The sequence below is a fragment of the Furipterus horrens genome, unplaced genomic scaffold (genome assembly GCF_987537825.1).
Source record: "Furipterus horrens unplaced genomic scaffold, mFurHor1.1.pri manual_scaffold_2, whole genome shotgun sequence".
Lineage (NCBI taxonomy): Eukaryota > Metazoa > Chordata > Mammalia > Chiroptera > Furipteridae > Furipterus > Furipterus horrens.
Window position 1 is genome coordinate 174771804 of NW_028327172.1, and position 22099 is coordinate 174793902.

Here is a 22099-nt window from a genome sequence, read left to right on the forward strand (position 1 = left end):
CTAGATAAAGACACTACACAAAGAAATTATAGGCCAATATCCCCGATAAGAGAAGCAAAAATTAACAGAATATTATCAAACCAGATCCTGGTATACATTCAGCAATCAGTTGCATTTTTATTCACCAATAATAAACTATCAGAAAGAAAAACTAAGAAAATAATCCCACTTAGAAATGCATCAAAAGGACAATAAAATATCAACGAATACATTTAACCAAAAAATAAAAGACCTGAACTTGAAAAATTGTAAGATCTTGAAGAAACTGAAGAAACAAATAAATGGAAGCATACACTGTGCTCATAGTTAGAAGGAATTAACATTAGTAAGGTGTCCATATTAGCCAAAGCAATCTATAGATTCAACGCATTTCCTGTTAAAATACCAAACTTTCTTTTTTTTATAGAACTGGAACAAATAAACCAAAATTTATATGGAACCACGAAAACCCAGAATAGCCACAGCAATCTGGAGAAAGAACGAAGTTGGAATTACCACACTACCTGATATCAAACTACACTCCAAGGCTACAGTAATCAAAACAGCATGGTACTGGCACAAAATCTGAAACATAGATCAATGGAACAAAAAAAGAGGCCTGAAATAAACCTATATCTGTCAGGTTAATTAATATATGACAAAAGAGACAAGAAAATACAATGGGGGTAAAGACAGTCTACTCAATAAATGGTGTTGGAAATATCAGATACATGCAAAACTTTTTACAAAGTAGACCACCTTTTTACGCCATATAGAATAAACTCAGAATGAAGACTTAAATATAAGACTCAAAACCATACATTTCTAAGAAGAAAACATAAGCAGTAAAATCTCTGACATTTCACTCAGCAATATTTTGTTCTGACATCTGCTTGGGCAAGGGAAACAAAAGTAAAATTAAAGCAAATGGGACATCAAACTAAAAACTTTTGCACCACAAAGGAAACTATCAACAAAATGAAAAGACAACCGACTGGGGCAACATATTCCTCAATGACACATCTAGGTAGGGGTAAAAAATATAAAATTTATGAAGAACTTCTACAACACCAAAAAAAAAACAAACCCCAAACAATCAAATTAAAAAATGTGCAGAGGACTTTAACAAGACACTTTTCCAAAGAGGACATACAGATGACCAACATACATATGAAAAGATGTATTCATTATGACCCAGCAATTCCACTTCTGGGTATACAAACCCAAAGTACTTATCCTAAATAATATACACACGTGGGGAAGATATGATATCTTCAATAAATGGGTTGGGAAAACTGGATAACCACATGCAGAAAAATGAAAACAAATACTGACTCCCAGAGAGGACAGATGGTTGACAAGAAAGGGGGGTTGAGGGGAGAGAGTCAAAAACATGAATTGAGAAATAGTCACAGGGCTATAAAATACAGAATAGGGAATATAGCCAATATTGTAATGACTTAAAATATCGCGGGAATCACTTTGTAAAATATGAGACTGTCTCATCACTATGTTGTATATCAGATACAAAATAATATCGAATTAAACTAACTGAAAAATAAAATTACTGGCTGAAAAAAAAAGTTAAGACACTAAGCTTCTTAACACCCAAAATACAAAACAGAGGTCAACATCTAAATGACTGGACACTTCAGGAAAATCCTCCTCCTGGTAAGCAAGCTTGAAGGAAATGTTTAATATCCTTAGAATCTATCATTTTAAACATTAACGTATATTCTATTTTTTCTAAGAGATGAGGTAGCTTCTTCAGAAATACCAAATTAGATAAAAATATGGGTGGAATCTTGGCTGTACCTCATAATCTTGGAGAAGTTCTTAACCTCTCTGGTCTGTTTTTTATCATTAAAAATAGGAAGTGGGCCCTAGCCAGTGTGGCTCTGTTGGAACATTGTCCTGTAAGCTAGAAGGTCACAAGTTCGATTCCCAGTCATGGCACTTGCCTAGGTTGCAGGTTCGGTCTCAGAATCAATGTTTCTCTCATTCTTCCCCCTTTCCTTCCCCTCTTACTAAAATCAATAAGCAGGTCCTCAGGTAAGGATAAAAAGACAATTGTGTTTTAAAAGGAAGTGGGATGTTATATGATGAAATGTCAGTATATGGAAGCACAGTGCCTTTACATAATAAATTCATAATGATTTATAATTTCTTATGATTACTACTACTATTTTAGGAAAATGACTTTAATCTTACCAGCTTATTTTGGTTATTTCTCTACATCTTAGAAATTCATCAGTTCTTTAACTTACCAAAAACACTCCTCAGATACTAACTTGTATAACTGACTGATGAGTACAAATACAATGTCAAGTGAAACAGCTTACCGTATATTACCAACTCCTTTAAAGGCATGCTGAAAACAGAACTGAGGCTTCCTAAAACCAGGTTAAATGTCCTTTCCTTTCTACTACACTGCAAGATTTTAAATACATCTCAGGCTTTAGTTTTCAAATAGATAAATAAAACTAATAGTGAATGCATGGGAGAATGTTATAAATCAGCAGTCCCCAACCTTTTTGACACCAGGGACCAGTTTGGTGGAAGACAGTTTTTCCACAGACAAGCTCACCTCCTGCTGTGTGGCCCAGTTCCTAGCAGGCCACGGACCTATACCGGTCTGAGGCCCAAGGGTTGGGGAACCCTGTTACAAATGACAGTGAGAATATAAAAGCAGTACACTAAGAGTTTTAAATATTCAAGAGTGAAGTTCCTGCATTCCCCTGTTCAGACCAATAAATATAGTCAAAGTAAAACTGTGATTTGGTACACACATATAACCCAAGGAAGTGAAATGCAAGAAAATCTTTCTTCAACTGTTTTCTTGCATGGCTATTTGATAGTTAACTTAAAATATGTAACTTATAAGAGGGTTAAATTTTAAAAGTAGAAAACATCCATAAATTAGTTCACTAATGAGATGATATTAGGACAGAAAACCTGAAATAAGAAATAACAGTCCTCTGACAAGAGTAGATCCTAAAATGTTATCAGGAGAATAAACACTTAACAAAATACCAATGTAATTCCACTGTGTATCATTAGTTCATACATAGAAATAGAAGCATTTAATATAATTGGCCTACATCAATTGTAAAAAAAGGCAAATGGTTCCTACAATAAACACAAAGCATTCTTTTATGTCTACCAATGTGTAAGAAAACAAACTTGCACCCAGACAAGAAAGAAATACAACAGATGTCAATCTTTACCAATTTATTTTATATAAAACAGTAGCAATGTAGAATATGGGGATTATCTTCTGCTGCCACACACGCAAGTTGTGAACATTCCAAGCCAATGTTTACAGTTTGGAGGGGAAGGCTAAACAATAGCATCAACCATGCTACTGAACAAGGAATTTTTTATTGAAAAAGATTAAAAATTAGATAGCAATGTCTTCATAATATTGCTCTCATCATCGAAGACTTAAGAAAATTAAAAAGTCATTTAAGGTTAAAAAAAGAGGGGAAGTGTGGAACCGAGAGGCTGCTACAACACTGCCATACAGTCAAACCATCATACTTCAATAATTGCATACTTGATAGCAGCATTATTTTTACTGAACCGTGTGCAACTACAGTTAGAAACACATCAAAGCAAAATATCATGGCAGTCATAATCAAAATCCAAAAGGAAAAAAGCAACAAAGAGTAAACTCTAGGATGAACACACTGTAAGTTGATGAACATTTACGGAGAATGAATCAATATCTACATTTGTGGACTGTTCCATTCTGCCCCAATAAAAGTGTCAACTCAGAATGTCAACTGTGCATTTTTTGGAGGATTTGAGTTTTTTCCAGTTCTTATTATACTGCATGCTTGGAACAAAGAGGGTCATAATAAATCCTTCTACACACAATGAACTTTAAGTAGACAGTTGAAAATAAATTTACTACTTGTAAACACACACAAAAAAAAATACAAGATTTTTTTTATCTTCAAACAATCAGTGCTTCCAAGCACATTATCTTCTGTATCGGCCTCTCTCCCCTCGGTCTCTGTCCCGATCACATAATCGTTCTCTTTCTCGATCACGTCCTCTATCTCGCTCTCTGTCTCTTCTGTTATCTCTGGGGCGGTCTCGCTCTCGTTCCCAATCTCTTTCACGGGGTCTGCTTCTCCGACCACTGACAACAGCTTGTGTGCGACGAAGGAAATCATCCACCCTCATATCATAATCGTGCTAGGAAAGGTAAGAAGTTGTTTAAGAATGTCAAAAACTGAGTAAAATTTATGAGTTCCTACATTATCATTACTGTCTGGTAGAAAGAATCTGGAGAAATGCACTAATGCATTAATTCACGAAATGTAATTCTGACATTTAGAAACAGAATTTTGATGTTTTAATTAATCAGATACTTACAATAGAGGGTTATATGTATCTCACTAAAAATCATTCCATGCAGTTTATTAACATAATTTTAATGACGTTTCTATCCAATCCCTTTAAATAAGATTTCGGCCAAAGTAAATCACCTAATGACTATCAACCATGTCATGCACATATGCTGACAATCACACTAAACGTCATCCATGTTTTTTGTAACAAGTAACCCCTATTGATAACCTTCGCCTTTGATTCTAAAAACTAACAGAATACTCACATTCCAGATTGTCTTTCAAACTAAACTATTGTTGATGACCATTTATAAAATTTGAAAGAATTTTAAGAAAGTATGTACTTCACGTAAGACTGAATTCCACAAAGAGCTAGTAATACACAAAAGGCTGAGAAGGCCAAGAATAAGATGAACTGTCTAAGTGAAATGCAAGTTGTCTTTGTCACTAATTCTAGGCTTGATCTCTGCTCTAGCTTTCTACTCTTAATTCTTAACTCACCTTTACTTAGTGAACTTGTGTCTTTTCAAAAGTTAGCATAAATATACAGAAGATTCAAAAATACAATTCCCTTAGATTGGCAAATTTAAAAAAAATGACAACAGCCAACACAAAATAGCTGTCTACTGTGAATAGCCTGTCTTGAACCATAAACATACAGGGCATATAATAAAGTTGCATCTTATTGGTCATACTGCATAGTAAGGTTGTGTCTGGTTGGTTATTTCTTGGCACCAGAAATCCTTATATACAAGTATAGGCACCTGGTTTTTAAAATTATCGCTTTATAAATTCAATAAAAAATTAAAAAATAAGTTAACTTTAAAAAATCACTTTGGAGCAAAAAGATTAGGGAATTACTATTATATTTTTGTAAATCAATTAAAATTATAACTATTACAATATAATTCTTGGTGTGCCACAGAATTTTATTAATTAGTTTATGTGCCATAAGAGAAAAAAGGTTGAAAATCGCTGGGATAAGGAAATAAATGACAATAGATGAAAGTATCCAAAGATAGGCTAGGAAACCTCTGGGCAGGCTAACACTGAAATATGCATTCTGTCATCTAAGTGACCTAGCACAAACCCATCTCGTGCATGTGTGCGTGCGTGTGTCTAGGGGTTAGGGGTTGGTGGGTGAAATTTCTAATCATATATCCTATTTTAACTACCAATCTACCTTTCTAAGGCTATCAAACTTATATACAAAGGAATTATGCTTGTAACAAATGCTAGGAGACAATTCAACTTTTAAAAATAAAAGAGCTATTAGGGAAAAACTGAATACCATCTAATAAAGTCAGCCTCACTAGCATAAAAATAAAAAACAAAACAAAACTATAGATTGTCTTTCATTCATCCTCCTTTTAAGTGGTCAAAAAAGCTTCCATATCAACCATATCAAATTATTAGAACTAGTAACTATTAAAGTACAATTTACTCTCCCGATACATCATAACATGTTTGTCATTTGCTAACATCATCCTAAGAATCAGAGATAGGTGAAACAATTCACTTGGTTATTAATTTTAACAAAATTTGGTAGAAACAAATAACTAAATGAGTTTGGAGATGTTAACTAACTAAATATACACCATCTATCCTATGAAAATTGAGTCAGAGCACACAAAAAGCTTAGAAATACCTATTTGCAATAATATTAATTACACAATAATAAATGAAAACACAGAATATCCTAGTATACTATACCCCTAGGACATTACCTAAGACCTATATGTAGGAGTTTCCTCAACTTAAGCAGTTTGTGTTTGATCAGTGAAAGAAACAGTTTATTTAAATAATCCAAAGGGATTAGACATTTTTAATAAAAAACAAGTTATGAATTACTTCAAGAGTAAGTTAAGAATATGGAACAGTCCACCACTCAAAATAGCATGGTAGCTTCCACATTTAAATTACCTACACAATTCTAAGTAGTTCCCTCACTCATACTTTGCCTTCTCGTGCACTTACTACTCGTTTATCTCTGTATCTTGCATCGTGTGGTACTGCATGGTGTCCTGAGTAAGGGGGATGAGCTTGCGGAGGGGGAGCGTGGTGCTGATAGTAAGGATGGTGTGGAGGTTGTTCCATTCCTGGATAAGGAGCCTAAGAAAACCCAAAAGACAAAAGCCCTCTTCCATAAGTATGTACCAAATATCCTTATAAACAAACCACTCTTAGAATTCCCCCACCTAAACCACCCATCCCAAACAAATATTTAATCTGTATTAGCCAAGGGTTCTTTCAAAATATCCTTTATTTGCTTGTTGAGAATATGTTCATGATGAACTCTAATTACATATCTTTTGAGATTTAACCTGTTTATATTTTAATACAGTATGGTTTAAATACTAACAGAAATAGCAGATCCTTATAATCTATGAGTCAGTACTGTCCTAAGCACTTTATATGCCTCATTTAATTCTCACGGCAACTCTATGAGATAGGTACTATTATTCCTATTTTACAAAAGGGAAAACTGAGGCACCAACTGGTTAGGTAACTTGCTTAAAATCACATTGCTAATAGGGGAGTAAAGCTGTACACATGAGGCATTCTGGCTCTACAAGCAGTCATCTTAACTATGATGTAAAAATCTATTCTTAAAAAAAGACCTTCTAATAGCTAATGAACTTTTAAATTGATTATAAATTAAGAGCAAATCAAAGGTTACTTCTCTAGTTAGTGCCAAAATTGTATTAAATTTTTGTGTTAAGTTTCATAAACTCTAAAATAAAAAAAAAAATAGAAACCTTCGTAATTCATCTATCTGTATATAGGCCCTTAAATAAAACAAACACCAGATGAAGAGACCACATTACAGGCAGTATTACTATTATTTTTCTAAGGGTAAAATATAATAAGAACTAACTATTTACATTTCCAAGTTTTTTATTTCTTGGGAATTAATGCTTCACCTACCCTTAACACCTGAAAATATACTCTTAAGAATATCCAGTTCTCTTAAAGAAACTAAAAATTAGAAACAGGGTTTACTTAACCTTAATTTATATAGAGAATTTGCCAAACTTTAGGATCAGACACTATACTAAATTTTACACATATTTTTTTAGTTTAGCTTCTCAACAATCCTATAAGATTGACACTATTCCATAAATATTAAGCCATACAAGAATAGGTATAATGTCAATTTTGTTTGCCAATGGATAACCAGAGCAAGCACAGTGCCTTACAGAAAGTAGATACTAAACATTAGTTTGATGAGCCAAAGAATGAGCGAATGCTTATTGAGTTTTACATTCAAGGAAAACTAAGAAAGAAATTATAAAACTTGCCCAACGTCAGAATTAAGAAGGTAAGGTATATGAACCCAGGCAGCGTTTGTACCACTAGCCACTACCATAATAAGCCATAACCGTTATCAATTAAACCTGTTATCAACACAAATCAAATTATTCATTAGTCTTTAGTTTTAAAAACAGCATACAATTAGTTATTACCAAAGATATATATTTAAGTCTCTTAAGAATCACATTTCACGTAAGCACTCAAAAACATGAAACTGCAAATAGTTAAATTAGTTGCAAAAATAGAATACAAACCATTCCTTGCCAAGGTGGTGGTGGTCCCATGTTATGAAATTCCCTCACGTAATCATTGTAGGACTAAAATAAAAGACGATAATGTCAATAACAAATAGAAATAAAACCCAAAACTACATAATAAATCAGAACTTGATTTTATGTACATTTTATATATGAAATGAAATGCTTACCCCATTTAAAAATACATCCCGGCGAACTCCTGAAAATCGTCTGTTGGGAATAAGATTTGTGAAACTAAATTCAGGTAATTCATAAACTAGTTCCAAGAATGTAATTCAAAACTAAGCAAGAGTGAACCAAACTTACCTGTCTACTTCCTGGTATCGTGGGTCCTTTAAATACCCTGTTCAAACATCAAGCATTTTAGTAAATGAAATTTAGTTTTTATTATGGCATCATAATTAAGCCTTCCTTACCACTCATCTCAATTCTTCCCATGAATACTGTGATGCTATTAAGTGAGACTATTATTGTATTCCATTTTCAGATTTTCTTCTCAGATAATCTAGGAAGTAATAATTTACTGGTATCACAGAATTATAAACTGCTAGAGGTTTTCATATGGATCTTCTAAATCCACACCCCAATTTTCGCTAGATAGAAAATTTCTTCATTCTGCACCATAAGGAAAGTAAGGGCAAAGGAATAATCTTGAGGACACTGCAACAGAATTTCTTTAAAACAAATGTTTACCTTCTACCTGAGTATACAGTCTTGCTAGGTCAGCCACAAATACTTTTAAAAAAATGTAAACTTAAAGGGAAGAAAAAACTGCAAAAATAAAGATGTGTAGATTTTAAATGAAATAACCATGGCAACAAAAGTATTTTCCTACCTCCTTTTAGTAAGACCTCAGTATTATTAAAACACAGAAAACTTCAGTAGCCCTATTATTGGAGAAAAACTAATTTCACACTCCATAATATCCCATTTTGGAGAAGAGTAAGGCATATTAAGCCACTTGTTATGTAATAGTGCTGTTATGGTCACTGATACCAATTTCCAAATTGCCTAATTTTTATAAATGTATCACGATATTAAATAAATACATTCTTGTAAATCGTTTCCTTTTTTTAAATTCATTAAGGGAAAAGACTGCTTAAAAAGCTGTTAGGTTACAAACAAAATATTTCCCATTCTTCTCTAAAAACATAGTCAGATTTTTATTTAGAAAAATATATCATAATTTCAACTCCCAATCAAAGCTATATAACACATGAAATACTAAATATCATAGGAAATAAAAAGCATAGAGTTCAAGATTGACTTCCCTAACTATACCTAACCTTTTGCAATAATTATAAATTAGCAATATCAGATTAACAGATTTATGAGAATGAGTCACACTAGAATAAATTACACAACCTTAATAAAGGAGAGGAAGTTACTAGATGAGGACTATTAATAATTCCCTAAAGTTTTAAGAATTCATGTCTTAGTTTTCTCACTTTTAAAACTATCCTATTACAATAGAAGTTTTTGTGTTTTTGTTGTTTTTTAATAGTTTTAAGTCAAATATCTGCAGGATTATAAAATATTAACCTGGTCTCTGGTGAAACTCAGGGGCATAGTCAATCCTTGGTTTCTTTCTGGTGTTATGAATATCATAATCTTCTGGTCGACGCCTACACAAATTAGACATATTAGAAATTAAACGAAAAACTGCTGGAGAACAAATAGTAAAGCAAGAGTTTCTGACAGAAATAAGTACAAAAAATTTCCCATTATTTACTTTAAAATAACACCCAGATTGTGGTAAGCAAGTAATCTTAAAATTTCTAAATTTTAATTTCCCAAATTACTATAGTCAATCTTTAAATATATTGCAGGAAGTAGATATTCTCTGCAATCCTCATGTTATGATGAGACATCTGGAAAGAGGAATTTGCTCAAAATATGTAAATGACATTTCAGTACTCTAAACAAAAGTGCATGATCCCCCCTCGAACTAATTTAAATAATCCAGTTTAACAATTAATACACTTTCCCAAATAAAGTCTCTTTTCAAATGAAAAAGGAAAAAGTATCTATCATCATTACACAATAGGTAAGTTTAAAATCTATACTTCTTAATGTCATTTTGGATACGTCTAACAAAGCTAAGAATTTCTTAAATATTCTTTTTTGCATAAAATTATACTTTTCATATCATCATACAGAAAATTTGGTAACTTATTAAAAGTGACTTTACAGGAAAGTTTTGAAAACCTTAATACTATGAAAAATAAATTTCTGTATTTAGTAACATTTAGGAATTAAGGAAATTTCTTCCAGAGATAATGTCTTAAAATAAAACTGGCAAGTAATGGGGCATAGTTTTAACAGAGTTCATAAAAGGAATTCAATGTGTATTCTTTAGAAAGTAAAATTTTACTCTTATGCACAGTGTTGTTCTCTACTGTCTTTCATAAATCTTAATGTTTAAGGTAATACATAATCAAATACACTTCATTCTACTTAGCACTTAAGAGGTACACAAAATTTTAAATGTCCAAGATTTTAAAGGTAACAAGTATATCTTTTTACCCTTAATGTCTAAAAACTATCAAAAACTGTCAAAACCTGGCATCACTAGTTTTCCAGCTACTTCTGGGTATTATTAACTTTTGCAACACAAGTTCACGTAAACTGTAAGTGCAACAACCCCAAACCCCTCCCCCAACAGAATAAAACAGTTGTATCTACAATAAATAAGACTAAGAAAATTAAAAGCTGGTTTAAAAAATAAACATACCGCTTTCTTGTAGTTTGGGGAGTGCATTTACGACCGGTATAAAACATGATAGTAACAGTTCATACAGTAGTCCAACTACTGACTTTAAGCTGTAAGCCACATACACATATGGAGGCCCTGGCAGGCTTGAGAAGGTGTAGTGGTGTAATAAGTATAGTTTGCAGTCCATTGCAAAACTGAGGTAAAAACTTCACTTGTATGTACTGTATTGCACTGGAAACCTCTTAGCTTAAAACTTCAAAAGACATCTTGGTGCTCAGTCCTTTTAGGCCAGAAAATAAGGGGGCTCTGCCAGGTTTCCTCCTACCTACTTGACAGTGTCCTTTTTAAGCTCAAAGAAATGGGGGCTCTTGTTGGATTATCTGTACCTACCACAGGATGTTTCCATCAAAAGGAAACTTAACCAAAGGTTTCATCCCATCAACCATACATCCAACAGTCTTTAGCAGAATATTTTAGATTAGCTGTATGCAAATCTATACAGGGGAAGGTGTTGGGTAGAAGGGCTTAAATCAGTCCTTTGCAAAGACTTCTCCAATTCTGTAACAAGTTAAACCCCCTTTTCCTGGAAAATGATGTTTAGTTCATAAAGCAGTGATCAATAACCATGGCGATCCTCTAAAAAACACTTTTAAGTCCACAGGTACTGCCAGCATCTGGAAAAGTTGTAAACAGACACAGCAACAGCCCTTCGTTTTGGTTTGTTGCCGGGTCTCCCAGGGCCACTTGATCCCCTCTGGAAAGGACCTACTGTTTTCAGAAGCTCAGCAAGATGTATGAATTCACTGGGTACATGTTAGAGAATATCTGGCAATGGGATTAACACATCACGGTGATAAAATTTGAAATAGTCCCAATAATGCTCCTCTTGAATATCAAAATAATTTAAAATATTTTATCCTCTAAATGAGGCGTCATCTTCTGAAAAAATATTAGTGATCCTTTATAAAAGTCCCATATCTCATAAGGCTTATCCAGAGACAAACCTGCAAGAAAAGGCTTTTTACAAAATATTAACATTTTTTGCGAATAGACTTCCTCCTCTTCCTCTTTTCTAGCCTGTTTTTAGCAACAAAGGCCTACCTCTTTTCAATTTTACACATTGTATTATCAGAATAACTAATCTAAACTGGATAATACTCTTTAGCAAATAATTTTCTGCATAAGGAAAGATCCCCATTTTCCTCTTGAAAAATGACTGAGATCAAGGTGACCATGTGAAATCCTCAATGAAGCCACAAACTAGTCCATGCAGCTTGATTTGAGGATTTTCTCTTTCTTCTTTACCGCAGGACAAACTTTTGACGAATCACATTCCTCCATCATGTTATTCTGATACATGTGCCTATTATCAGTCCAAAGAACGTTTCTAACCTTCCCACATCCCGGACTGGTTCTCGACGGGATGGACGTCCTCTTGATCGGGGCTGAGAATGCATTCTTCTCTTGTGACGCATTTTATGAATGACCTGATACAAGTCAATACTTTCATCAGGGGGAAATAGAAGACAAAGCTGGGTTCCACATTCGAGTTCAATTTCCTAGAATAGGAAAGTAATAAAGTACAAAATGAAAATAGAGGAAACTTAAAATCAATTTGTATTTTCCTGATGTACAAGAACAAACTGTCTTGGAGACTTCTTTCCCAAAACTGGTGATCACATGGGATTCCAATAAACTTCCTTGAAAGGTTTAAACCTTTCAACATTGTTTCCTGTCTTCAACAAGGGTAAAACAAAAAAGCGTAGAATTGTCGAATACACAAATGCAGTTGCTTAAAACTGAGACAACTGCCCTCTGCAGAAATATCGGGACAACGGCATCCATACATTTCAATACAGTGGAGGAAAAACATGTATGTTAGTGCGTGCCAACATATTTGATAATTATACACTGCTAAATGCACTGAAATCCAATTATCAACATTTTCACTTATGAGCAGTGAAAACTGAATACCTCTGGTTTAAAATTACCTACAAAAAACTACGTGGGTCAAAGGTTTGTGTTTATTTTAAGTAACTGTAACACTTGAAATCTCAGTACATATACTGACCTTTTCATAAAGCTTCTTTCTATTCAGAAAACATAAGCAAAGATGTTAATTGGCATTTCTAAAATGTACACGAAGTTTAGAATACCAGTGATAACATAATGAAAAGCCATTTAAATCAGGCCAATTCTCTTCAAAAATGTTTCTTTCAATTGTATTAATGAAAGTACCATATAAAACTTCCAACACTGGTGGAGGTCTTATTAATAAGTCATAACCACAATAATCATAAACTCCAAATAAATACATTTCCCCTTAATCCTACACACACAGTCTTTCAGAAAGTTTAAAATGTTCCTCAATAAAGATCTCAAAAAATATTGATTAAATTTGTTTTTAAAAGAATCAATTAATTAACAAACCTGTCCATCACGTCCAATCTTTACTGGTTTATGTTCATTCCAAGGATTGGTGAGATGAGCCGACTTAGTGAAGGGTAATTCACGCCTAAACACAAAGTAATAGTAATTACATTTTTTGCAGAATACTTTAAGGAGCTTATGCTACTTTCAGTAGTCAGTTCCTATGTTAATCATGATTTAAATGTGACTAAAATTGAAGCATCACTTAGATTGGTAGAGCTTATTCCCCAGAGAAGGAGCCCCTTCAGAGATACACTCTTGTCACATTCTCCATTTTGGGTGCACTCAAAAAAAGCTAAATAATGTAGTACTTAAGAACATGAACTTGGAAACCAAGACGATTTGGAGTTTGAGATCCAGCTCTCTTTGTCTCTTAACTTCTGAGTCTGAGTTTCTTCAACTTACAAACAATGATATCACCTCCTACTTCTTAAATAGCTTGCAAATGAAATGACATATATATAAAATGTTTAGTATATTTCTTGATTCTGTGTACTCAAAAAATTTGTATTTTTTATTAACTGATCAACAAAGAGCTGAATCTTAACAATGTAGTTAATACCAAAAAAAAAATAAATGTCCCCTTATCCCTGGTTCAGGGTTGCTTTCCCAGATTCAAATGTCTTCCCCATTTAATAAGGCAATTAATTATCACCCATTATCCACAGAATGGCTCTTAACAATACAAACATTTGTCTATAAATCTATATATTTTTATGTATTAATTATGCCCTCTATTTACACTATAGTGTAGTATTCTAGTATATAATTTTAAACAAACTCTTAACTCTTTCTGAGCTATAGGGCAAAATGGTCTAACTTAAAAAAAAAACAAGATACCTTGTATTTTTGTAATTCTTTATCAACCTAGCATGATGCTGAAAGCACACATGACATTTAATACTTGTTAGCTGTTAAGAACTAATAAAAAATGATACCATCATTTGGTATAAGTTTTTATGTTTGTGTACAAAGTGAGTAAGCCAAATTAAATAAATGCTTTAAGAACTATTATATCTACAATACAAATGAAACTGCTCAGTGAAAGGATATACGTAGATGCATAAGGTAAAGAGCTGTTTTCATTACTACTATTTTTTCCACAGCTAACAAAGAATAAACAAGCACAAATAATTATTTTGTAAAAGAACTGATACAAAGAATTCAATACAAAATTTCATTTTGTTTTTAATGTATAGTCATGTCTCTTTTGGAGAGAAAAATGATCAGAAAATGCTTCCTAGAGGAAGTGGCATAGGGGCAAGTCTGAAGGACGAAGGGCTCGGGGACTGGCTCATGTAGAACAGTAAGGCAGGGTTACAGCATCTGAAGCAATGAGAAGGGCTTAGAGCAAAAGCAAAAGGGAAGAGGAAAAGCTAAGTAAGCTGGTCCAGTGGACAAGCTATGTAACCACTTATTTTAATCTTACATGAATTTCCTTAAAGATGAATATCAAATGCTCCAATTTTGTGTAACATTTTTAAACGTTAGGAAAAAATGCTGAGATTCACAGGGAAAGAGAAGTATACCTGAAGTTATAGCAGTATTGTGATAAGGTGGCATGCATTGCGGTGGAGGTGGCGATATGACTCTGTGAGGGAAGTGGGCTGTACATGATAGATCTGCCCACTAGGTATTACAGAAAGACTAGGCCTCTTCGTCTAATACACATCTTACTTCACAAATCAAGAGTGGTTCAAGAGTGCACAAAATATTAGTAAGATGAATAATTTGGATTTGTACCTCTTCTGTGCTAAATACAAGTCAAACAAGGTGGGAAAATAGCCGTAAGTCAATGAAGAGAAATATGAAAACAATAATCCATGAATAAATTAAGCCCACCTACTAAAATTTAGAAACAAATTTGCTTATCAGTAATTGTAAATAATGGCAAAAAAAACTCACATTCAAAACAGAATTTGCTGCAACTAATCTAAAACTGGGTGATTGTTTTTCCTCATATTCCTAAGAAAGTATCATCTCCAAATATTTTCCATAGACACCAATATTTCTAGTCATAAAAACATGAACTAAAAAGCCTTTCCCTAGGCCTTTATAGTTTAATCCATCCAAAAAATAATATCTCTGTAAGAAATAACTGACACCTTGTTCTCCCTATAAACTGTCAGATTTTAAATTTTACTGGTTATAATTTAATTGTAACTTAATTACAATGTTAATCCTAAGGATTATGAATTTATCTTTTAAGACTCAGTGCAGTGGAATAGGGAGATTATCACCCAAACGCCCGCTACCCTAACATCACAGTCCAACATTGTAATTCTTTTTTTATCTGTTATACCTTTCCTTTTTTGTTCCATGGACAATTATTTCTGCATATTACATTTAAGTAACAAACCTTAATTTACTTAACCAATTTATTCATCCAATGACAGGATGAGTAATGACACGTTTTTATGCAGTTTTTTGCTACTCTATGAACAATCAACCTAACACACTATTTCCACTATATCACTGCCTATGTTTCTTGATAGTTCCTCACTGTCCCACAGTAAAGGCCTAACGCCTTAGGTTGGGCACATTACTCTTTATCTTTCCGTTTTGGTCTTCTCTTCACTATCTGCTTCATAAAAAAAGTGACTGCCTAGCCCACTCACATACCCTCCCACCCCACGGTTTCTATTTTCATGTTCTTCTTATGCTCATCTGCCTACCTGAATATAAATTGCGTTTTTCCTCCTTATTCCCTTCCACCATCCCTATCAAAATCCAACACCTAAGCCAACAAATAAATTACAAAACACTAGTGGAACCCTTTTAGGTAATTTTTATTAGACTAAAATTAATTTTATAGGTAATAGATTAGTATATGCCATATAAAGTTCACTTAAATAATTAGACCTGTATGTGTTTAAATAACTTTCTAGGCCCAAGATAGAGCCACTTCTGCCCAGGAAGCCATGTCAGCAAACTGAAACTTAAGATATTCTTAGCCAACTCAAAGCTTTTTCACCCCAAAGAAGGTTCACAGTGTGGACACAGCCAATTAGTTATTTCCTATTTGTCTCTTCCTTGTTCTTCATTCTTTATCCTATAAAAGATTTCTGCCCTCTGCTTCATTTTGCAGCTCTTCACAGGAGACTGTCCATTTGATTTAGTGCTAAAGTTTTGTGTGTATCAACAAAATTGACTTTTTAAATCATTTTTAAACAATGCACGATCATTCAGTAAGAACATAAGAGGAGTGGTAGTAACTCAGTGTTCAAAATAAGTCTTTTTCTAATAAGCATTTAAATCACAATTACTGCTGACCTCCTTAAAAATCACAACTTGTTCACAACTAAATTGGTCACCCCCAAAATGTTAGGAAGTGTTTTCCCACTCCACAGTAAAAACAACATGTTAAATCACTATTATATAGATATATGCCACATAAAATTCCAAATAATTATCTAATTCATGATAAATTTACTGCTATATTACTATTATGGTGAATAAAATACATAAGAATCTTGACTAAACAAACCTTTAAACTTTACATCCTACATTAGATTATAAAGATAGTAAACAAGAAAGCTAAGTATTATTGATTCTATTTTTACATTAACATTGTTAAATTTTATAATCCAAATCAGCCCAGAAATAAGACAAAAAAAAAAGGAATAACCAGAGAGAATGATAAAAACTCCACTAAACCACCATGGAGTTTTAACATTATTCCCAACTGGTAGCCCAGCCCATTCATTCAAAACAAGGGCAACTTTAATTATCTATACTTGTAACTTACCTGCAAATCCAGTCAATTTTAAAGACACCTCCCAACATTTTAGCATTCATTCCTGCTGGAAGCACCCAATGTATAGGAGATCCTCCATGATGTGATTCTGAAGAAAGCCTTGCAAATCCTAGGGAAACAAACCACAACATAATATAAAAATGCTAATATAGTATAATCAATGTCTTCATATATCCAGATCATTTTTATTCTTACCTTGAAATTTTCCACTTTCCCTGACAGAAAATATTAAGATAACACTCCTTGCAGATCTGAATGCAGCATTTAATTTCTTCTCATTTACTGGCAGTGTGGACCATACACCCTATACAAAAAATGCAGATCATATAGATTATAATTAATGTAAATCTTTCACGCTTCCAAGTATATTTGCAAAAGACCAAAGCTATTGATACTGTTGTATTTTCAATTCAAGTAAGCTAGAATGAAGAGGTCTTACTTATCAGCTATTAAAATAACGTAATGATTTTTTTAAAACTCAGGAAATATATGGAAAAAATTACCAACCTTAACAAAATTATTAAAACAACTGGAGTAAATATACGTTTGGGGAGAAATGGGATTCAAAGCTTATAGGTTAGAATTTTATATAATAAAAACAATCACCCAAAATTATCTTAATATCAGTCATTTTACTGTGGGAAAAACATGTTGTTTGAAGGCGAATTACAACACATATTTTTTTGTCTTAAAAGACTGTGACTAAGAAAATAATTTAAAATTATCAATATATGAAAAATTTATCAAATTTCTAGTATTTGTTTTTCTACTTAAGTTCAAATTTTTATGTATCTAGTTCCAACTGAAGAGGCCTGTGTTCTTTACAGAGCCAGAACACAGTTAATTTCCAAAGAATTTTAAGCAATTCTTTGTTCATGAATGATTAAGAGAAAGAATGGGCCAGTGAGGCAAACACTCTAATTTAGTTTTATCTGCTCAATCTAGATCTCATTCACACTAAGTGCTTAATTACTAGTGCCTAAATCCACTACAGCTAAAGAAAAGAATAAACCTCTACTAGATAGCTATTGGGTACATTAGTCCTTCCATATGTAGTTTGATGGGTAATCCTTGATATAAGTTACAAATATAGAATATTAATAATGATAGAAATATTGTTAGAAAAAAATGTTTACCTTTAGTTTTTAATTTTCCAAAAATTAGCAGAAACTGTGATTACTCATTTTAAACCAAGAATAGAAAGGTATAATAGCTGCTGTAACAAATGTGTATTTTTGTAGCAAAAACATTAAAAGGAAATGATTATCTTAGAACATCCTACAGCAACTGGGCACATCCTTTTTGTAAAGCCTGCTGTTGGCCTTTAAGCTAATCTTTTCCTTTCCTTCTAATTCCAAGTGATCTTACTTTCAAAAATAAAAAGCTCTCCATAAAGAACTGAATTATTTTCAAGATCTCAAGGTGTAAAACAAGCATCAATATAGAGCAAAAATTGATTAACAAAACTTTTTTAAAAGTGTTAGTACAGCCCTGGTTGGTGTGGCTCAGTGTGAACTGAGTGCCGTCAGCCTGTGAACTGAAAGGTCACCAGTTCAATTTCCAATCGGGGCACATGCCTGGGTTGCGGGCCAGGTCCCCCAGTTAGGGGCATGCAAGAGACAGCCAATGCATGTTTCTCTCTCACATCTATGTCTTTCTCCCTCTCTTTCTACCCCCCCGCCTAAAAATAAAATCTTAAAAAAAAATTAAAAATAATTAGCAATTCTGCCAAAAAAAAAATAATAATAATAATAATTAGCAACTGACTATAAAAACACAAAAATCAACAAGAAATACATCTTTTTTGGTACAAAATATAATACAAATATATTCTTCAATATTTAATATCTGACTTCTAAAACCATCTTTTAAAGATTTAAAAGAAAACTAAAATTACTATTAGGTTGCCTAACCAAGCACAAAACAGACCCTAAGTGACAACTGGGCTCTGGATCTTTAAAGTTTTTATGAAAGATGATAGTATCTTGCGCTAATTAGCTTGACCTTCCCATTTAAAATTTTCAAGATTAGGATAACTTTAACAAAACTGATGCTAATACCTTAGCTTTGGCAAGAGACACATTCTCGTGGTTGTTACTCTTTATGAGAAAAAATCTTGCATCTTGTAGGACATATTTGAGTTTACTCGTTTGATCTGAAAAAAAGAAATCCAAATTGATTAGAGATGTCATTATCACAAAAAGGGGTGTTAAGTTGTACTAAAATTAGCCCTCCAAAACCCAGCTGAACTTTTAAATTTCATAATCACCCATTCAACCTGTAAATCTAAGCCACAAGACATAATGAAGCAAAGCTAAGAAAAGAATCAGCATTTTGCAAGAAAGTAAACCTAATCCAGTGATGTTCCGATATATCATCAGATCCATACTTAAGTATGAAAATGGCTACAAATTTTATTTCTTTCATCAGATTTTTCTTTTAAAGATTGATAAGATTATGCTATTGAAATATATATATACCATCCACTGTGTCCCCAAACTGTAACGTATCCTGAGATGTGTGCCCCAAACTGTAACGTATCCTGAGATGTGTGCTACTGCTCTAAAGATATGCAGTAAGTGAACATAGAGATCTATGTAAGACCACATGATTTTTTCATTAATATATCAGAACATTACTACATTAAAACTAACTATTAATGGAGAACCAATAAGGCAAAACAATGACTTTATGCAGCATGCAATGAAAACAATTTCAAATTTAAATGATACCTTTTCGGACAGCACGAACGGAAGATGATAATTTCTCATGCTTCTTTTCTGAACCTGTATTTAGCCAAAGTACATTTGTTCAGATTGAGCTTTAATAGAGATAAAACAAAATTCTACAGTCTTGTCACATAAAGTTCTCATTCAAGACAAATTATTCTTCCTGGCGCACCCACACACACAAATACTTCTCAATGTGTACGAGTGTTTTGCTTTTTGGTTGTTTCAATTTTTCAAGATATGTATATTTCAACAGTTTCCCACTCAGAAAACTAGTCACTGAATCATCATCTTCCAAGGGAAAAAAAAAAGTGAAATTCCACTTAAGCAGTAACAGAACAGGATTAAAATAATAAGAAAAAGCTTAGTTTTCTCTAGAATTATTACACTGAACATGCCATCAACAAGTTCATACTAAACTACAGCCTCCACACTTTCTATAGCAGATTACATTAGAATCAGTCACATATGATCGCAAATAAAGGTAAATGAGAATACCTGCATATGACTCTGATGCAGAGCTTCCACTTCGATCAAAAACAATTGGAGAAATGCCTCTAGCTCTCTTTCTTTCCTTCTTTTTCTCATCTAAAAAGAATTGAACAAGATTTTTAAAAAATTTACAACACAGGTATAATAAACAAGAATGTATTATTATGTACTTTTTTTGCATAATCCCTAAATATTAACCATTGTTAATCTCTTTCCTGTTTATAGTCATTCCCTCAGAATGAGGTGTTCCATTTCAAAGACACTGTTCAAAAACTAAAGACATATTGTTGTTTCTTCCACCAATTCCAATCAAATAAAAACACATGCCCATAATTGTGAGCTATTTATCCTATATATAAAGATGTCTTGGATAGTTTTCCAGTGGGGGAAAGTATCTGCAAAGCAAACCCAATTTTTCCTTCAATAAAATTACTGTATTCTCGTCTATGTATCAGGTTCCACTGTTCTAGGTCCTCTTTTTTAAAAGTAAACTATGAATCTGCATCACAATTCCAACTCATTCTATCTTAGATGTCTAATGAACGCTAGACCCAAAGCTATTCAACTGTTTAAAAAAAAAAAAAAAAAACTATAGTAAATTAATGACTCCCTTCTGGTGGCCACTGCTCGTTTTTGTATCTTCAATTCCATTCCTCTTGATCATTTCCTTCCTGGGTTACCGCACGTATCTTCAAAGTCTATCTAAAATTAATTCCTAAATTCTTAACGATTTCCGATGTATTTTGATAAAAAAGATGGGACTTTTCAGTAAACAGAAGGTTTGCATTACCTGTCATATAAAAACTACTTCAAGCTTAATCTGAAAATTTATAAGCCCATAAATGGAACAAAGTTCTCCTGTCTCTATTTATTGGTATTTTAATTATACCATTATAAGCTCCTTTACTTTTCAGCTAGGAGATAAGAATGAACATGAAGGGAGAAAATGCATTTTTACATATTAAAAAACCAAAGCTGAAATATAACCATCAATGATCTTGCATATCTCCTATTATATAATGGCTCTATAGAGTTAACTACTATAAAAGCTTTCAATAATTTATCTCCCTTAATCCTAACAAGCTCATGAGATACATAATGCCATTATTTTCATTTACAGAAAGAGAACTTCTAGAGTGGTGTTTTATAAGGCAACTTGGCCAGTGTCCTGCAGTTTCTGGGTAGTAGAACCTAGTTTCAAATGCATGTCCTGTAACTTGAAAGTACAAACCCTGAGCTCTATTCTTAATGAGCCAATAAAAAAGATATTTTATTACTATTCTTGAAAGGGAATTCTAAGTCTCAGAAAACTCCAAGGACCTCCCAAGTTTCTCTTCTTTCAGTTTAAGCATCTTCCCCTCTGTAATTTACTAATAACTGCAAATCCAAAGAGATGTAACAAGCTTATAAATGACGCTAATTTTGTTAACTCAGAGCTGAAAGGAAGAGCAAAGAAGCACATAATTGAACAATTACAAAGCTAAGACCATTTAAAGCTAGCAACTATGTAAGCTGAATGATTATTTCAAATAACCAGCGATATTTTGAGACAAGCATTTATTATCAGGATTGCTGGCTTTGAATAATGATCCTTAACTTTGTGACCTGACTGAAACTTTCAGTATAAATACTAAGAACCTCACCCAAATAGATGAAAAACCAAGGGTTGTGTTAAAATCCAAATCTCTTTCTAAAGCATTTGTTTCATTCACTGACTACACCTACCTATAGTACCTGGCACACAGTATACAGTACGCACTAGATTCATTGAATCAAATATGACATCCACATGAACGAGATTTAAAAAATAAAACCTTAAATTTTTTCTTTCAAAAATCCTAGCATGCTTCTTTTAATTTTTCCTTTGAATATTTAGGAGTCCAAATACTACTATAAATTGATCACTAAGAATGATACATCTCCTGCTGCTATTTAAAAACAATGCTTCATGGGGTTAAATATACAGTGACGGAAGGAGACTATAGTCTGGATGGTAAGTATACAGATGTGTATTATAAAGCTGTACACCTGAAATGTCTATAAACGTTATTAACCAATGTTACTCA

The 22099-nt window shown here is 32.9% G+C and overlaps 1 protein-coding gene across 7 annotated transcripts in view; it reads right to left on the reverse strand.

The window, feature by feature from the left end:
* Window positions 1–3200: 3200 nt before the first annotated feature.
* YTHDC1 (YTH N6-methyladenosine RNA binding protein C1) overlaps window positions 3201–22099 on the reverse strand; it is a 32497-nt gene continuing 13598 nt past the window's right edge. For 3 of the 7 annotated variants that reach the window (XM_090266805.1, XM_090266799.1, XM_090266800.1), the window contains exons 5-17: window positions 20040–20129; window positions 19545–19598; window positions 18873–18967; window positions 17008–17116; window positions 16804–16921; window positions 13056–13140; window positions 12018–12184; window positions 9452–9534; window positions 8216–8252; window positions 8080–8143; window positions 7907–7969; window positions 6315–6449; window positions 3201–4182 (exon numbers count right to left, since the gene is read on the reverse strand). In XM_090266805.1, the coding sequence (XP_090122931.1) occupies window positions 3964–4182; window positions 6315–6449; window positions 7907–7969; window positions 8080–8143; window positions 8216–8252; window positions 9452–9534; window positions 12018–12184; window positions 13056–13140; window positions 16804–16921; window positions 17008–17116; window positions 18873–18967; window positions 19545–19598; window positions 20040–20129 (1319 nt within the window). In that variant the 3' untranslated portion in view covers window positions 3201–3963. The remainder of the gene's footprint in view (window positions 4183–6314; window positions 6450–7906; window positions 7970–8079; window positions 8144–8215; window positions 8253–9451; window positions 9535–12017; window positions 12185–13055; window positions 13141–16803; window positions 16922–17007; window positions 17117–18872; window positions 18968–19544; window positions 19599–20039; window positions 20130–22099) is intronic. The other 4 variants (XM_090266802.1, XM_090266801.1, XM_090266803.1 and 1 more) reach the window with 3 other exon arrangements.